Below are 14,023 nucleotides of genomic sequence, written 5' to 3'. Positions count from 1 at the left end.
GTTCTATGTAGTACTGTGGAATAGAGTTCCATGTAGTCATGGCTCTATGTAGTACTGTGGAATAGAGTTCCATGTAGTCATGGCTCTATGTAGTACTGTGGAATAGAGTTCCATGTAGTCATGGCTCTATGTAGTACTGTGGAATAGAGTTCCATGTAGTCATGGCTCTATGTAGTACCGTGGAATAGAGTTCCATATAGTCATGGCTCTATGTAGTACTGTGGAATAGAGTTCCATGTAGTCATGGCTCTATGTAGTACTGTGGAATAGAGTTCCATGTAGTCATGGCTCTATGTAGTACTGTGGAATAGAGTTCCATGTAGTCATGGTTCTATGTAGTACTGTGGAATAGAGTTCCATGTAGTCATGGCTCTATGTAGTACTGTGGAATAGAGTTCCATGTAGTCATGGCTCTATGTAGTACTGTGGAATAGAGTTCCATGTAGTCATGGCTCTATGTAGTACCGTGGAATAGAGTTCCATATAGTCATGGCTCTATGTAGTACTGTGGAATAGAGTTCCATGTAGTCATGGCTCTATGTAGTACTGTGGAATAGAGTTCCATGTAGTCATGGCTCTATGTAGTACTGTGGAATAGAGTTCCATGTAGTCATGGCTCTATGTAGTACTGTGGAATAGAGTTCCATGTAGTCATGGCTCTATGTAGTACCCGTGGAATAGAGTTCCATATAGTCATGGCTCTATGTAGTACTGTGGAATAGAGTTCCATGTAGTCATGGCTCTATGTAGTACTGTGGAATAGAGTTCCATGTAGTCATGGCTCTATGTAGTACTGTGGAATAGAGTTCCATGTAGTCATGGCTCTATGTAGTACTGTGGAATAGAGTTCCATGTAGTCATGGCTCTATGTAGTACTGTGGAATAGAGTTCCATGTAGTCATGGCTCTGTGTAGTACTGTGGAATAGAGTTCCATATAGTCATGGCTCTATGTAGTACTGTGGAATAGAGTTCCATGTAGTCATGGCTCTATGTAGTACTGTGGAATAGAGTTCCATGTAGTCATGGCTCTATGTAGTACTGTGGAATAGAGTTCCATGTAGTCATGGCTCTATGTAGTACTGTGGAATAGAGTTCCATGTAGTCATGGCTCTATGTAGTACTGTGAATAGAGTTCCATATAGTCATGGCTCTATGTAGTACTGTGGAATAGAGTTCCATATAGTCATGGCTCTATGTAGTACTGTGGAATAGAGTTCCATGTAGTCATGGCTCTATGTAGTACTGTGGAATAGAGTTCCATGTAGTCATGGCTCTATGTAGTACTGTGGAATAGAGTTCCATGTAGTCATGTCTCTATGTGGTACTGTGGAATAGAGTTCCATGTAGTCATGGCTCTATGTAGTACTGTGAATAGAGTTCCATGTAGTCATGGCTCTATGTAGTACTGTGGAATAGAGTTCCATGTAGTCATGGCTCTATGTAGTACTGTGGAATAGAGTTCCATGTAGTCATGGCTCTATGTAGTACTGTGGAATAGAGTTCCATGTAGTCATGGCTCTATGTAGTACTGTGGAATAGAGTTCCATATAGTCATGGCTCTATGTAGTACTGTGGAATAGAGTTCCATATAGTCATGGCTCTATGTAGTACTGTGGAATAGAGTTCCATGTAGTCATGGCTCTATGTAGTACTGTGGAATAGAGTTCCATGTAGTCATGGCTCTATGTAGTACTGTGGAATAGAGTTCCATGTAGTCATGGCTCTATGTAGTACTGTGGAATAGAGTTCCATGTAGTCATGGCTCTATGTAGTACTGTGGAATAGAGTTCCATGTAGTCATGGCTCTATGTAGTACTGTGGAATAGAGTTCCATGTAGTCATGGCTCTATGTAGTACTGTGGAATAGAGTTCCATGTAGTCATGGCTCTATGTAGTACTGTGGAATAGAGTTCCATGTAGTCATGGCTCTATGTAGTACTGTGGAATAGAGTTCCATGTAGTCATGGCTCTATGTAGTACTGTGGAATAGAGTTCCATGTAGTCATGGCTCTATGTAGTACTGTGGAATAGAGTTCCATGTAGTCATGGCTCTATGTAGTACTGTGGAATAGAGTTCCATATAGTCATGGCTCTATGTAGTACTGTGGAATAGAGTTCCATATAGTCATGGCTCTATGTAGTACTGTGGAATAGAGTTCCATGTAGTCATGGCTCTATGTAGTACTGTGGAATAGAGTTCCATGTAGTCATGGCTCTATGTAGTACTGTGGAATAGAGTTCCATGTAGTCATGTCTCTATGTGGTACTGTGGAATAGAGTTCCATGTAGTCATGGCTCTATGTGGTACTGTGGAATAGAGTTCCATGTAGTCATGGCTCTATGTAGTACTGTGGAATAGAGTTCCATATAGTCATGGCTCTATGTAGTACTGTGGAATAGAGTTCCATGTAGTCATGGCTCTATGTAGTACTGTGGAATAGAGTTCCATGTAGTCATGGCTCTATGTAGTACTGTGGAATAGAGTTCCATGTAGTCATGGCTCTATGTAGTACTGTGGAATAGAGTTCCATGTAGTCATGGCTCTATGTAGTACTGTGGAATAGAGTTCCATGTAGTCATGGCTCTATGTAGTACTGTGGAATAGAGTTCCATGTAGTCATGGCTCTATGTAGTACTGTGGAATAGAGTTCCATGTAGTCATGGCTCTATGTAGTACTGTGGAATAGAGTTCCATTTAGTCATGGCTCTATGTAGTACTGTGGAATAGAGTTCCATTTAGTCATGGCTCTATGTAGTACTGTGGAATAGAGTTCCATGTAGTCATGGCTCTATGTAGTACTGTGGAATAGAGTTCCATGTAGTCATGGCTCTATGTAGTACTGTGGAATAGAGTTCCATTTAGTCATGGCTCTATGTAGTACTGTGGAATAGAGTTCCATGTAGTCATGGCTCTATGTAGTACTGTGGAATAGAGTTCCATGTAGTCATGGCTCTATGTAGTACTGTGGAATAGAGTTCCATGTAGTCATGGCTCTATGTAGTACTGTGGAATAGAGTTCCATGTAGTCATGGCTCTATGTAGTACTGTGGAATAGAGTTCCATGTAGTCATGGCTCTATGTAGTACTGTGGAATAGAGTTCCATGTAGTCATGGCTCTATGTAGTACTGTGGAATAGAGTTCCATGTAGTCATGGCTCTATGTAGTACTGTGGAATAGAGTTCCATGTAGTCATGGCTCTATGTAGTACTGTGGAATAGAGTTCCATGTAGTCATGGCTCTATGTAGTACTGTGGAATAGAGTTCCATGTAGTCATGGCTCTATGTAGTACTGTGGAATAGAGTTCCATGTAGTCATGGCTCTATGTAGTACTGTGGAATAGAGTTCCATGTAGTCATGGCTCTATGTAGTACTGTGGAATAGAGTTCCATGTAGTCATGGCTCTATGTAGTACTGTGGAATAGAGTTCCATGTAGTCATGGCTCTATGTAGTACTGTGGAATAGAGTTCCATGTAGTCATGGCTCTATGTAGTACTGTGGAATAGAGTTCCATGTAGTCATGGCTCTATGTAGTACTGTGGAATAGAGTTCCATGTAGTCATGGCTCTATGTAGTACTGTGGAATAGAGTTCCATGTAGTCATGGCTCTATGTAGTACTGTGGAATAGAGTTCCATGTAGTCATGGCTCTATGTAGTACTGTGGAATAGAGTTCCATATAGTCATGGCTCTATGTAGTACTGTGGAATAGAGTTCCATATAGTCATGGCTCTATGTAGTACTGTGGAATAGAGTTCCATGTAGTCATGGCTCTATGTAGTACTGTGGAATAGAGTTCCATGTAGTCATGGCTCTATGTAGTACTGTGGAATAGAGTTCCATGTAGTCATGGCTCTATGTAGTACTGTGGAATAGAGTTCCATGTAGTCATGGCTCTATGTAGTACTGTGGAATAGAGTTCCATGTAGTCATGGCTCTATGTAGTACTGTGGAATAGAGTTCCATGTAGTCATGGCTCTATGTAGTACTGTGGAATAGAGTTCCATGTAGTCATGGCTCTATGTAGTACTGTGGAATAGAGTTCCATGTAGTCATGGCTCTATGTAGTACTGTGGAATAGAGTTCCATGTAGTCATGGCTCTATGTAGTACTGTGGAATAGAGTTCCATGTAGTCATGGCTCTATGTAGTACTGTGGAATAGAGTTCCATGTAGTCATGGCTCTATGTAGTACTGTGGAATAGAGTTCCATATAGTCATGGCTCTATGTAGTACTGTGGAATAGAGTTCCATATAGTCATGGCTCTATGTAGTACTGTGGAATAGAGTTCCATGTAGTCATGGCTCTATGTAGTACTGTGGAATAGAGTTCCATGTAGTCATGGCTCTATGTAGTACTGTGGAATAGAGTTCCATGTAGTCATGTCTCTATGTGGTACTGTGGAATAGAGTTCCATGTAGTCATGGCTCTATGTGGTACTGTGGAATAGAGTTCCATGTAGTCATGGCTCTATGTAGTACTGTGGAATAGAGTTCCATATAGTCATGGCTCTATGTAGTACTGTGGAATAGAGTTCCATGTAGTCATGGCTCTATGTAGTACTGTGGAATAGAGTTCCATGTAGTCATGGCTCTATGTAGTACTGTGGAATAGAGTTCCATGTAGTCATGGCTCTATGTAGTACTGTGGAATAGAGTTCCATGTAGTCATGGCTCTATGTAGTACTGTGGAATAGAGTTCCATGTAGTCATGGCTCTATGTAGTACTGTGGAATAGAGTTCCATGTAGTCATGGCTCTATGTAGTACTGTGGAATAGAGTTCCATGTAGTCATGGCTCTATGTAGTACTGTGGAATAGAGTTCCATTTAGTCATGGCTCTATGTAGTACTGTGGAATAGAGTTCCATTTAGTCATGGCTCTATGTAGTACTGTGGAATAGAGTTCCATGTAGTCATGGCTCTATGTCTGTGGAATAGAGTTCCATGTAGTCATGGCTCTATGTAGTACTGTGGAATAGAGTTCCATTTAGTCATGGCTCTATGTAGTACTGTGGAATAGAGTTCCATGTAGTCATGGCTCTATGTAGTACTGTGGAATAGAGTTCCATGTAGTCATGGCTCTATGTAGTACTGTGGAATAGAGTTCCATGTAGTCATGGCTCTATGTAGTACTGTGGAATAGAGTTCCATGTAGTCATGGCTCTATGTAGTACTGTGGAATAGAGTTCCATGTAGTCATGGCTCTATGTAGTACTGTGGAATAGAGTTCCATGTAGTCATGGCTCTATGTAGTACTGTGGAATAGAGTTCCATGTAGTCATGGCTCTATGTAGTACTGTGGAATAGAGTTCCATGTAGTCATGGCTCTATGTAGTACTGTGGAATAGAGTTCCATGTAGTCATGGCTCTATGTAGTACTGTGGAATAGAGTTCCATGTAGTCATGGCTCTATGTAGTACTGTGGAATAGAGTTCCATGTAGTCATGGCTCTATGTAGTACTGTGGAATAGAGTTCCATGTAGTCATGGCTCTATGTAGTACTGTGGAATAGAGTTCCATGTAGTCATGGCTCTATGTAGTACTGTGGAATAGAGTTCCATGTAGTCATGGCTCTATGTAGTACTGTGGAATAGAGTTCCATGTAGTCATGGCTCTATGTAGTACTGTGGAATAGAGTTCCATGTAGTCATGGCTCTATGTAGTACTGTGGAATAGAGTTCCATGTAGTCATGGCTCTATGTAGTACTGTGGAATAGAGTTCCATGTAGTCATGGCTCTATGTAGTACTGTGGAATAGAGTTCCATGTAGTCATGGCTCTATGTAGTACTGTGGAATAGAGTTCCATGTAGTCATGGCTCTATGTAGTACTGTGGAATAGAGTTCCATGTAGTCATGGCTCTATGTGTACTGTGGAATAGAGTTCCATGTAGTCATGTCTCTATGTGGTACTGTGGAATAGAGTTCCATGTGTAGTCATGGCTCTATGTAGTACTGTGGAATAGAGTTCCATGTAGTCATGGCTCTATGTAGTACTGTGGAATAGAGTTCCATTTAGTCATGGCTCTATGTAGTACTGTGGAATAGAGTTCCATGTAGTCATGGCTCTATGTAGTACTGTGGAATAGAGTTCCATGTAGTCATGGCTCTATGTAGTACTGTGGAATAGAGTTCCATGTAGTCATGGCTCTATGTAGTACTGTGGAATAGAGTTCCATGTAGTCATGGCTCTATGTAGTACTGTGGAACAGAGTTCCATTTAGTCATGGCTCTATGTAGTACTGTGGAACAGAGTTCCATTTAGTCATGGCTCTATGTAGTACTGTGGAATAGAGTTCCATGTAGTCATGGCTCTATGTAGTACTGTGGAATAGAGTTCCATGTAGTCATGGCTCTATGTAGTACTGTGGAATAGAGTTCCATGTAGTCATGGCTCTATGTAGTACTGTGGAATAGAGTTCCATTTAGTCATGGCTCTATGTAGTACTGTGGAATAGAGTTCCATGTAGTCATGGCTCTATGTAGTACTGTGGAATAGAGTTCCATGTAGTCATGGCTCTATGTAGTACTGTGGAATAGAGTTCCATGTAGTCATGGCTCTATGTAGTACTGTGGAATAGGGTTCCATGTAGTCATGGCTCTATGTAGTACTGTGGAATAGAGTTCCATGTAGTCATGGCTCTATGTAGTACTGTGGAATAGAGTTCCATGTAGTCATGGCTCTATGTAGTACTGTGGAATAGAGTTCCATGTAGTCATGGCTCTATGTAGTACTGTGGAATAGAGTTCCATTTAGTCATGGCTCTATGTAGTACTGTGAATAGAGTTCCATGTAGTCATGGCTCTATGTAGTACTGTGGAATAGAGTTCCATGTAGTCATGGCTCTATGTAGTACTGTGGAATAGAGTTCCATGTAGTCATGGCTCTATGTAGTACTGTGGAATAGAGTTCCATGTAGTCATGGCTCTATGTAGTACTGTGGAATAGAGTTCCATGTAGTCATGGCTCTATGTAGTACTGTGGAATAGAGTTCCATGTAGTCATGGCTCTATGTAGTACTGTGGAATAGAGTTCCATGTAGTCATGGCTCTATGTAGTACTGTGGAATAGAGTTCCATGTAGTCATGGCTCTATGTAGTACTGTGGAATAGAGTTCCATTTAGTCATGGCTCTATGTAGTACTGTGGAATAGAGTTCCATGTAGTCATGGCTCTATGTAGTACTGTGGAATAGAGTTCCATGTAGTCATGGCTCTATGTAGTACTGTGGAATAGAGTTCCATTTAGTCATGGCTCTATGTAGTACTGTGGAATAGAGTTCCATGTAGTCATGGCTCTATGTAGTACTGTGGAATAGAGTTCCATGTAGTCATGGCTCTATGTAGTACTGTGGAATAGAGTTCCATGTAGTCATGGCTCTATGTAGTACTGTGGAATAGAGTTCCATTTAGTCATGGCTCTATGTAGTACTGTGGAATAGAGTTCCATGTAGTCATGGCTCTATGTAGTACTGTGGAATAGAGTTCCATGTAGTCATGGCTCTATGTAGTACTGTGGAATAGAGTTCCATGTAGTCATGGCTCTATGTAGTACTGTGGAATAGAGTTCCATGTAGTCATGGCTCTATGTAGTACTGTGGAATAGAGTTCCATGTAGTTATGGCTCTATGTAGTACTGTGGAATAGAGTTCCATGTAGTCATGGCTCTATGTAGTACTGTGGAATAGAGTTCCATGTAGTCATGGCTCTATGTAGTACTGTGGAATAGAGTTCCATGTAGTCATGGCTCTATGTAGTACTGTGGAATAGAGTTCCATGTAGTCATGGCTCTATGTAGTACTGTGGAATAGAGTTCCATGTAGTCATGGCTCTATGTAGTACTGTGGAATAGAGTTCCATGTAGTCATGGCTCTATGTAGTACTGTGGAATAGAGTTCCATGTAGTCATGGCTCTATGTAGTACTGTGGAATAGAGTTCCATGTAGTCATGGCTCTATGTAGTACTGTGGAATAGAGTTCCATGTAGTCATGGCTCTATGTAGTACTGTGGAATAGAGTTCCATGTAGTCATGGCTCTATGTAGTACTGTGGAATAGAGTTCCATGTAGTCATGGCTCTATGTAGTACTGTGGAATAGAGTTCCATGTAGTCATGGCTCTATGTAGTACTGTGGAATAGAGTTCCATGTAGTCATGGCTCTATGTAGTACTGTGGAATAGAGTTCCATGTAGTCATGGCTCTATGTAGTACTGTGGAATAGAGTTCCATGTAGTCATGGCTCTATGTAGTACTGTGGAATAGAGTTCCATATAGTCATGGCTCTATGTAGTACTGTGGAATAGAGTTCCATGTAGTCATGGCTCTATGTAGTACTGTGGAATAGAGTTCCATGTAGTCATGGCTCTATGTAGTACTGTGGAATAGAGTTCCATGTAGTCATGGCTCTATGTAGTACTGTGGAATAGAGTTCCATTTAGTCATGGCTCTATGTAGTACTGTGGAATAGAGTTCCATGTAGTCATGGCTCTATGTAGTACTGTGGAATAGAGTTCCATGTAGTCATGGCTCTATGTAGTACTGTGGAATAGAGTTCCATGTAGTCATGGCTCTATGTAGTACTGTGGAACAGAGTTCCATGTAGTCATGGCTCTATGTAGTACTGTGGAACAGAGTTCCATTTAGTCATGGCTCTATGTAGTACTGTGGAACAGAGTTCCATTTAGTCATGGCTCTATGTAGTACTGTGGAATAGAGTTCCATGTAGTCATGGCTCTATGTAGTACTGTGGAATAGAGTTCCATGTAGTCATGGCTCTATGTAGTACTGTGGAATAGAGTTCCATGTAGTCATGGCTCTATGTAGTACTGTGGAATAGAGTTCCATTTAGTCATGGCTCTATGTAGTACTGTGGAATAGAGTTCCATGTAGTCATGGCTCTATGTAGTACTGTGGAATAGAGTTCCATGTAGTCATGGCTCTATGTAGTACTGTGGAATAGAGTTCCATGTAGTCATGGCTCTATGTAGTACTGTGGAATAGGGTTCCATGTAGTCATGGCTCTATGTAGTACTGTGGAATAGAGTTCCATGTAGTCATGGCTCTATGTAGTACTGTGGAATAGAGTTCCATGTAGTCATGGCTCTATGTAGTACTGTGGAATAGAGTTCCATGTAGTCATGGCTCTATGTAGTACTGTGGAATAGAGTTCCATGTAGTCATGGCTCTATGTAGTACTGTGGAATAGAGTTCCATGTAGTCATGGCTCTATGTAGTACTGTGGAATAGAGTTCCATGTAGTCATGGCTCTATGTAGTACTGTGGAATAGAGTTCCATGTAGTCATGGCTCTATGTAGTACTGTGGAATAGAGTTCCATGTAGTCATGGCTCTATGTAGTACTGTGGAATAGAGTTCCATTTAGTCATGGCTCTATGTGGTACTGTGGAATAGAGTTCCATGTAGTCATGGCTCTATGTAGTACTGTACATTTCCCATAGTCTGCTCTGGACTTGGGGACTGTGAAGAGACCTCTGGTGGCATGTCTTGTGGGGTCTGTATGGGTGTCTCCGCTGGTGAAGGCTGCATCCCAAAAGGCACCCTATTACCTATATAGGGCACTAATGTGATAAGGGCCCACAGGACTCTGGTCAACAGTAGTGCACTATGTAGGTTATAGCAGGGCCCTGGTCAACAGTAGTGTACTATGTAGGTTATAGCAGGGCCCTGGTCAACAGTAGTGCACTATGTAGGTTATAGCAGGGCTCTGGTCAACAGTAGTGCACTATGTAGGTTATAGCAGGGCTCTGGTCAACAGTAGTGCACTATGTAGGTTATAGCAGGGCCCGGGTCAACAGTAGTGCACTATGTAGGTTATAGCAGGGCCCTGGTCAACAGTAATGCACTATGTAGGTTATAGCAGGGCTCTGGTCAACAGTAGTGCACTATGTAGGTTATAGCAGGGCTCTGGTCAACAGTAGTGCACTATGTAGGTTATAGCAGGGCCCTGGTCAACAGTAGTGCACTATGTAGGTTATAGCAGGGCCCTGGTCAACAGTAGTGCACTATGTAGGTTATAGCAGGGCTCTGGTCAACGGTAGTGCACTATGTAGGTTATAGCAGGGCCCTGGTCAACAGTAGTGCACTATGTAGGTTATAGCAGGGCCCTGGTCAACGGTAGTGCACTATGTAGGTTATAGCAGGGCCCTGGTCAACAGTAGTGCACTATGTAGGTTATAGCAGGGCCCTGGTCAACAGTAGTGCACTATGTAGGTTATAGCAGGGCCCTGGTCAACAGTAGTGCACTATGCAGGTTATAGCAGGGCCCTGGTCAACAGTAGTGCACTATGTAGGTTATAGCAGGGCCCTGGTCAACAGTAGTGCACTATGTAGGTTATAGCAGGGCCCTGGTCAACAGTAGTGCACTATGTAGGTTATAGCAGGGCCCTGGTCAACAGTAGTGCACTATGTAGGTTATAGCAGGGCCCTGGTCAACAGTAGTGCACTATGTAGGTTATAGCAGGGCCCTGGTCAACAGTAGTGCACTATGTAGGTTATAGCAGGGCCCTGGTCAACAGTAATGCACTATGTAGGTTATAGCAGGGCCCTGGTCAACAGTAGTGCACTATGTAGGTTATAGCAGGGCCCTGGTCAACAGTAGTGCACTATGTAGGTTATAGCAGGGCCCTGGTCAACAGTAGTGCACTATGTAGGTTATAGCAGGGCCCTGGTCAACAGTAGTGCACTATGTAGGTTATAGCAGGGCCCTGGTCAACAGTAGTGCACTATGTAGGTTATAGCAGGGCCCTGGTCAACAGTAATGCACTATGTAGGTTATAGCAGGGCTCTGGTCAACAGTAGTGCACTATGTAGGTTATAGCAGGGCCCTGGTCAACAGTAGTGCACTATGTAGGTTATAGCAGGGCCCTGGTCAACAGTAGTGCACTATGTAGGTTATAGCAGGGCCCTGGTCAACAGTAGTGCACTATGTAGGTTATAGCAGGGCCCTGGTCAACAGTAATGCACTATGTAGGTTATAGCAGGGCCCTGGTCAACAGTAGTGCACTATGTAGGTTATAGCAGGGCCCTGGTCAACAGTAATGCACTATGTAGGTTATAGCAGGGCTCTGGTCAACAGTAGTGCACTATGTAGGTTATAGCAGGGCCCTGGTCAACAGTAGTGCACTATGTAGGTTATAGCAGGGCCCTGGTCAACAGTAGTGCACTATGTAGGTTATAGCAGGGCCCTGGTCAACAGTAGTGCACTATGTAGGTTATAGCAGGGCCCTGGTCAACAGTAGTGCACTATGTAGGTTATAGCAGGGCCCTGGTCAACAGTAGTGCACTATGTAGGTTATAGCAGGGCCCTGGTCAACAGTAGTGCACTATGTAGGTTATAGCAGGGCCCTGGTCAACAGTAGTGCACTATGTAGGAAATAGGGTGGTATTTGGGCTCTACAGCCAAAGCTGTAGTTTGGTACCTTCATGGTCAAGAGCTGCAGCATACTCCTGTCTGATTTTGTTCCGTATGGCCCTCTTGCAGACCTCCTCTGAATCTTCCTCTGGGGCAGGGGGTGGGCTGGGCTCCTGAGCAGGGGAGGGAGGGCCTAAAAAAGGAAGTCACCCAAATTACACATCAAAATAAAGGCCTGGCGTCATTTTCAAGAGAAAATCCTCAAAACTGTTGACACAAAAATAAAGATGCTTGACACATACTGACGTGCAGGGATCCCAGTCCCATCAAACAAACAATGCTGATCATAGTAGCTTGTGACAGTAGATCATGTACTCAATTTAAAGAGGAACACTTATGAACGGTGAGAGGAGACGATTGTGGAGTGAAAGAGGCAAATCCAAATCTGGACCTTGAAGCTGGTGATTTTCATTGTTCCCCTCTAATAAAGGACTGATTTAGACCTGGGACACCAGTTGGGTACAATTATTTTCAGGTTGAACAGAAAACCAGCAGTACTCCGGACCTCCAGGCTCGGATTTGAAAACCACTGGGGTAGAATAAGTCAAACCTTTCTTCTTTGTGCCAGCTTTCTTCTTGTCCTTGCCAGAGTTGGCTGCGGCAGCTGCAGCGGAGGCTTGGGACATTCTCTGTAGCCGTTCTCTATCCATCTGCTGCTGAGCCTCCTCATTCTCCTCTGCCTCGCGTTGAGCCGCCTCCACTGACACCTGGACACACACAACTACCCATGAGAAACACACACATACGCACCCACGCACGCAAACACACACACACACTTCTTCACCATGTTGTTGATGGCTGTCAGAGCAGTCTGATAGATGTCGTGCAGCAGCTTCTCGTCGGGATCCTGGAAGCCTTTCTGTTTCATAGAGGCCACTTCGGTAGAGGGAGGTCTGCGGGGAATCAGTGGAACACTGCAATAACAGACGAACAAAATCACACGATGCAAAACGCATCATCAATGGAAGTTCTTGCTCTGTCCTGAAAGTGCCTTATATTGAAAACCTGTCTGCTGTCATGCAAAACAAAACATGGGATTGAATTAACAGTGGACTTATGTGAACAAAGTTCTACAATATTGTTTTTGTAGGAAATATCCCTTTGACGTGTCTATATTTTACCAAGGTGAGAGGTAAATTGGGCAGTGCTTTCTCTTACACTTTGGTTTTCTTCTTCTCGTCTCCTTCACAGTCTCTTTTACCAGCACTCTTGGTGACTCTTTCAGAACTGGAGGGACAGGAGTGTTTAATGAGGAGACGACAGTAACAATTGATGAAAACCTAATACTGTAAATTCCCCTAAATAAGCAAAGGTATTAACTATTGAAATAGCTGTGACTCTCCCTGACTGGCATTGACATACCAGATCAAATGGGTCCGTGCTGTGATTGACTGCGCAAAAGGCTACTTCATTATGCTCTGCATAAATGGATAATAACTGACAGAAAATCCGGATTTGGGCCAAGGGAGAGCAGCTAGCTAGGTCAGTTTCTATTATGCATCAATGGAGAATAACTGTCAGAAAAGCCGGTGTGTATTCATTAGGGCACACCGTAGCGAAACATTTTTCAATAGAAAAAAAACTGTTTTGCAACCAAAACAGAAGTTCTATTATTGGACAAATGTAGATTGGTCCCTCCTTGTTTGCTTCCGTTTGGTTCAGAATGGTTTCTAGTGAATACACCCTAGGTATTTCGGATGAATCTGTACGAATCCCTTCCCCTGAGCAGCAGCCTTCTGCTTGCCTCTTGGATTTGTCAGTCTGGGTTCCTGGCTCCTCCAGCGCCACGATGTCTAGCAGTGGAATACAGGTGAATTCTGGCCCCGCCTCAGGCAGCACCTGTTTGTACATGCCTGTGTAGTAATCCCGCAGGAGACGTAGAGAGTCCTGGAATCGGTCCACTTCCACCTGGAGGAGGACAACACTAGTACATCAGTGTACGTGTCAGCCAAGGAGCTAACCAACCTCGAAATGGAGAAAAAAAACAAACCTGAAACATTCCCGTTTTCACTAATACATGTAAGCGATTGCACAGTCGCTCATGACAGATGTAACAATTAGGGACGGTTTCCCAGACACATATTAAGCCTAGTCCTGAATTTAAAAATATATATGTACAAAGTTGAAGTCGGAAATTTACATACACCTGAGCCAAATACATTTAAACTCAGTTTTTTCACAATTCCTGACATTTAAACCTAGTGACAATTCCCTGTTTTAGGTCAGTTAGGATCACCACTTTATTTTAAGAATGTGAAATGTCGAAATATAAGTAGAGAGAATGATTTATTTCAGCTTTTATTTCTTTCATCACATTCCCAGTGGGTCAGAAGTTAACATACACTCAATTAGTATTTGGGAGCAATGCCTTTAAATTGTTTAACTTGGGTCAAACGTTTCAGGTAGCCTTCCACAAGCTTCCCACAATAATTTGAGTGAATGTTGGCCCATTCCTCCTGACAGAGGTGGTGTAACTGAGTCAGGTTTGTAGGCATCCTTGCTCACACAAGCTTTTTAAGTTTTGGCCACAAATTTTCTATGGGATTAAGGTCAGGGCTTGGTGATGGCCAGTCCAATACTTTGACTTTGTTGTCC

The 14,023-nt window shown here is 42.9% G+C and overlaps 1 protein-coding gene across 1 annotated transcript in view; it reads right to left on the bottom strand.

The window, feature by feature from the left end:
- Positions 1-14,023, bottom strand: part of spef2 (sperm flagellar 2) — a 66,329-nt gene that overhangs the window by 11,445 nt on the left and 40,861 nt on the right. Inside the window, exons 24-28 of the mRNA XM_064926026.1 lie at positions 13,173-13,336; positions 12,587-12,655; positions 12,213-12,342; positions 11,979-12,135; positions 11,436-11,561 (exon numbers count right to left, since the gene is read on the bottom strand). Coding sequence (XP_064782098.1) covers positions 11,436-11,561; positions 11,979-12,135; positions 12,213-12,342; positions 12,587-12,655; positions 13,173-13,336 — 646 coding nt within the window. The remainder of the gene's footprint in view (positions 1-11,435; positions 11,562-11,978; positions 12,136-12,212; positions 12,343-12,586; positions 12,656-13,172; positions 13,337-14,023) is intronic.

The sequence above is a fragment of the Oncorhynchus masou genome, chromosome 1 (assembly GCF_036934945.1).
Source record: "Oncorhynchus masou masou isolate Uvic2021 chromosome 1, UVic_Omas_1.1, whole genome shotgun sequence".
NCBI classification, from domain to species: Eukaryota; Metazoa; Chordata; class Actinopteri; order Salmoniformes; family Salmonidae; genus Oncorhynchus; species Oncorhynchus masou.
The sequence above is the reverse complement of the archived record's forward strand: the minus strand, read 5'-3'. Positions and strand labels throughout refer to the sequence as shown.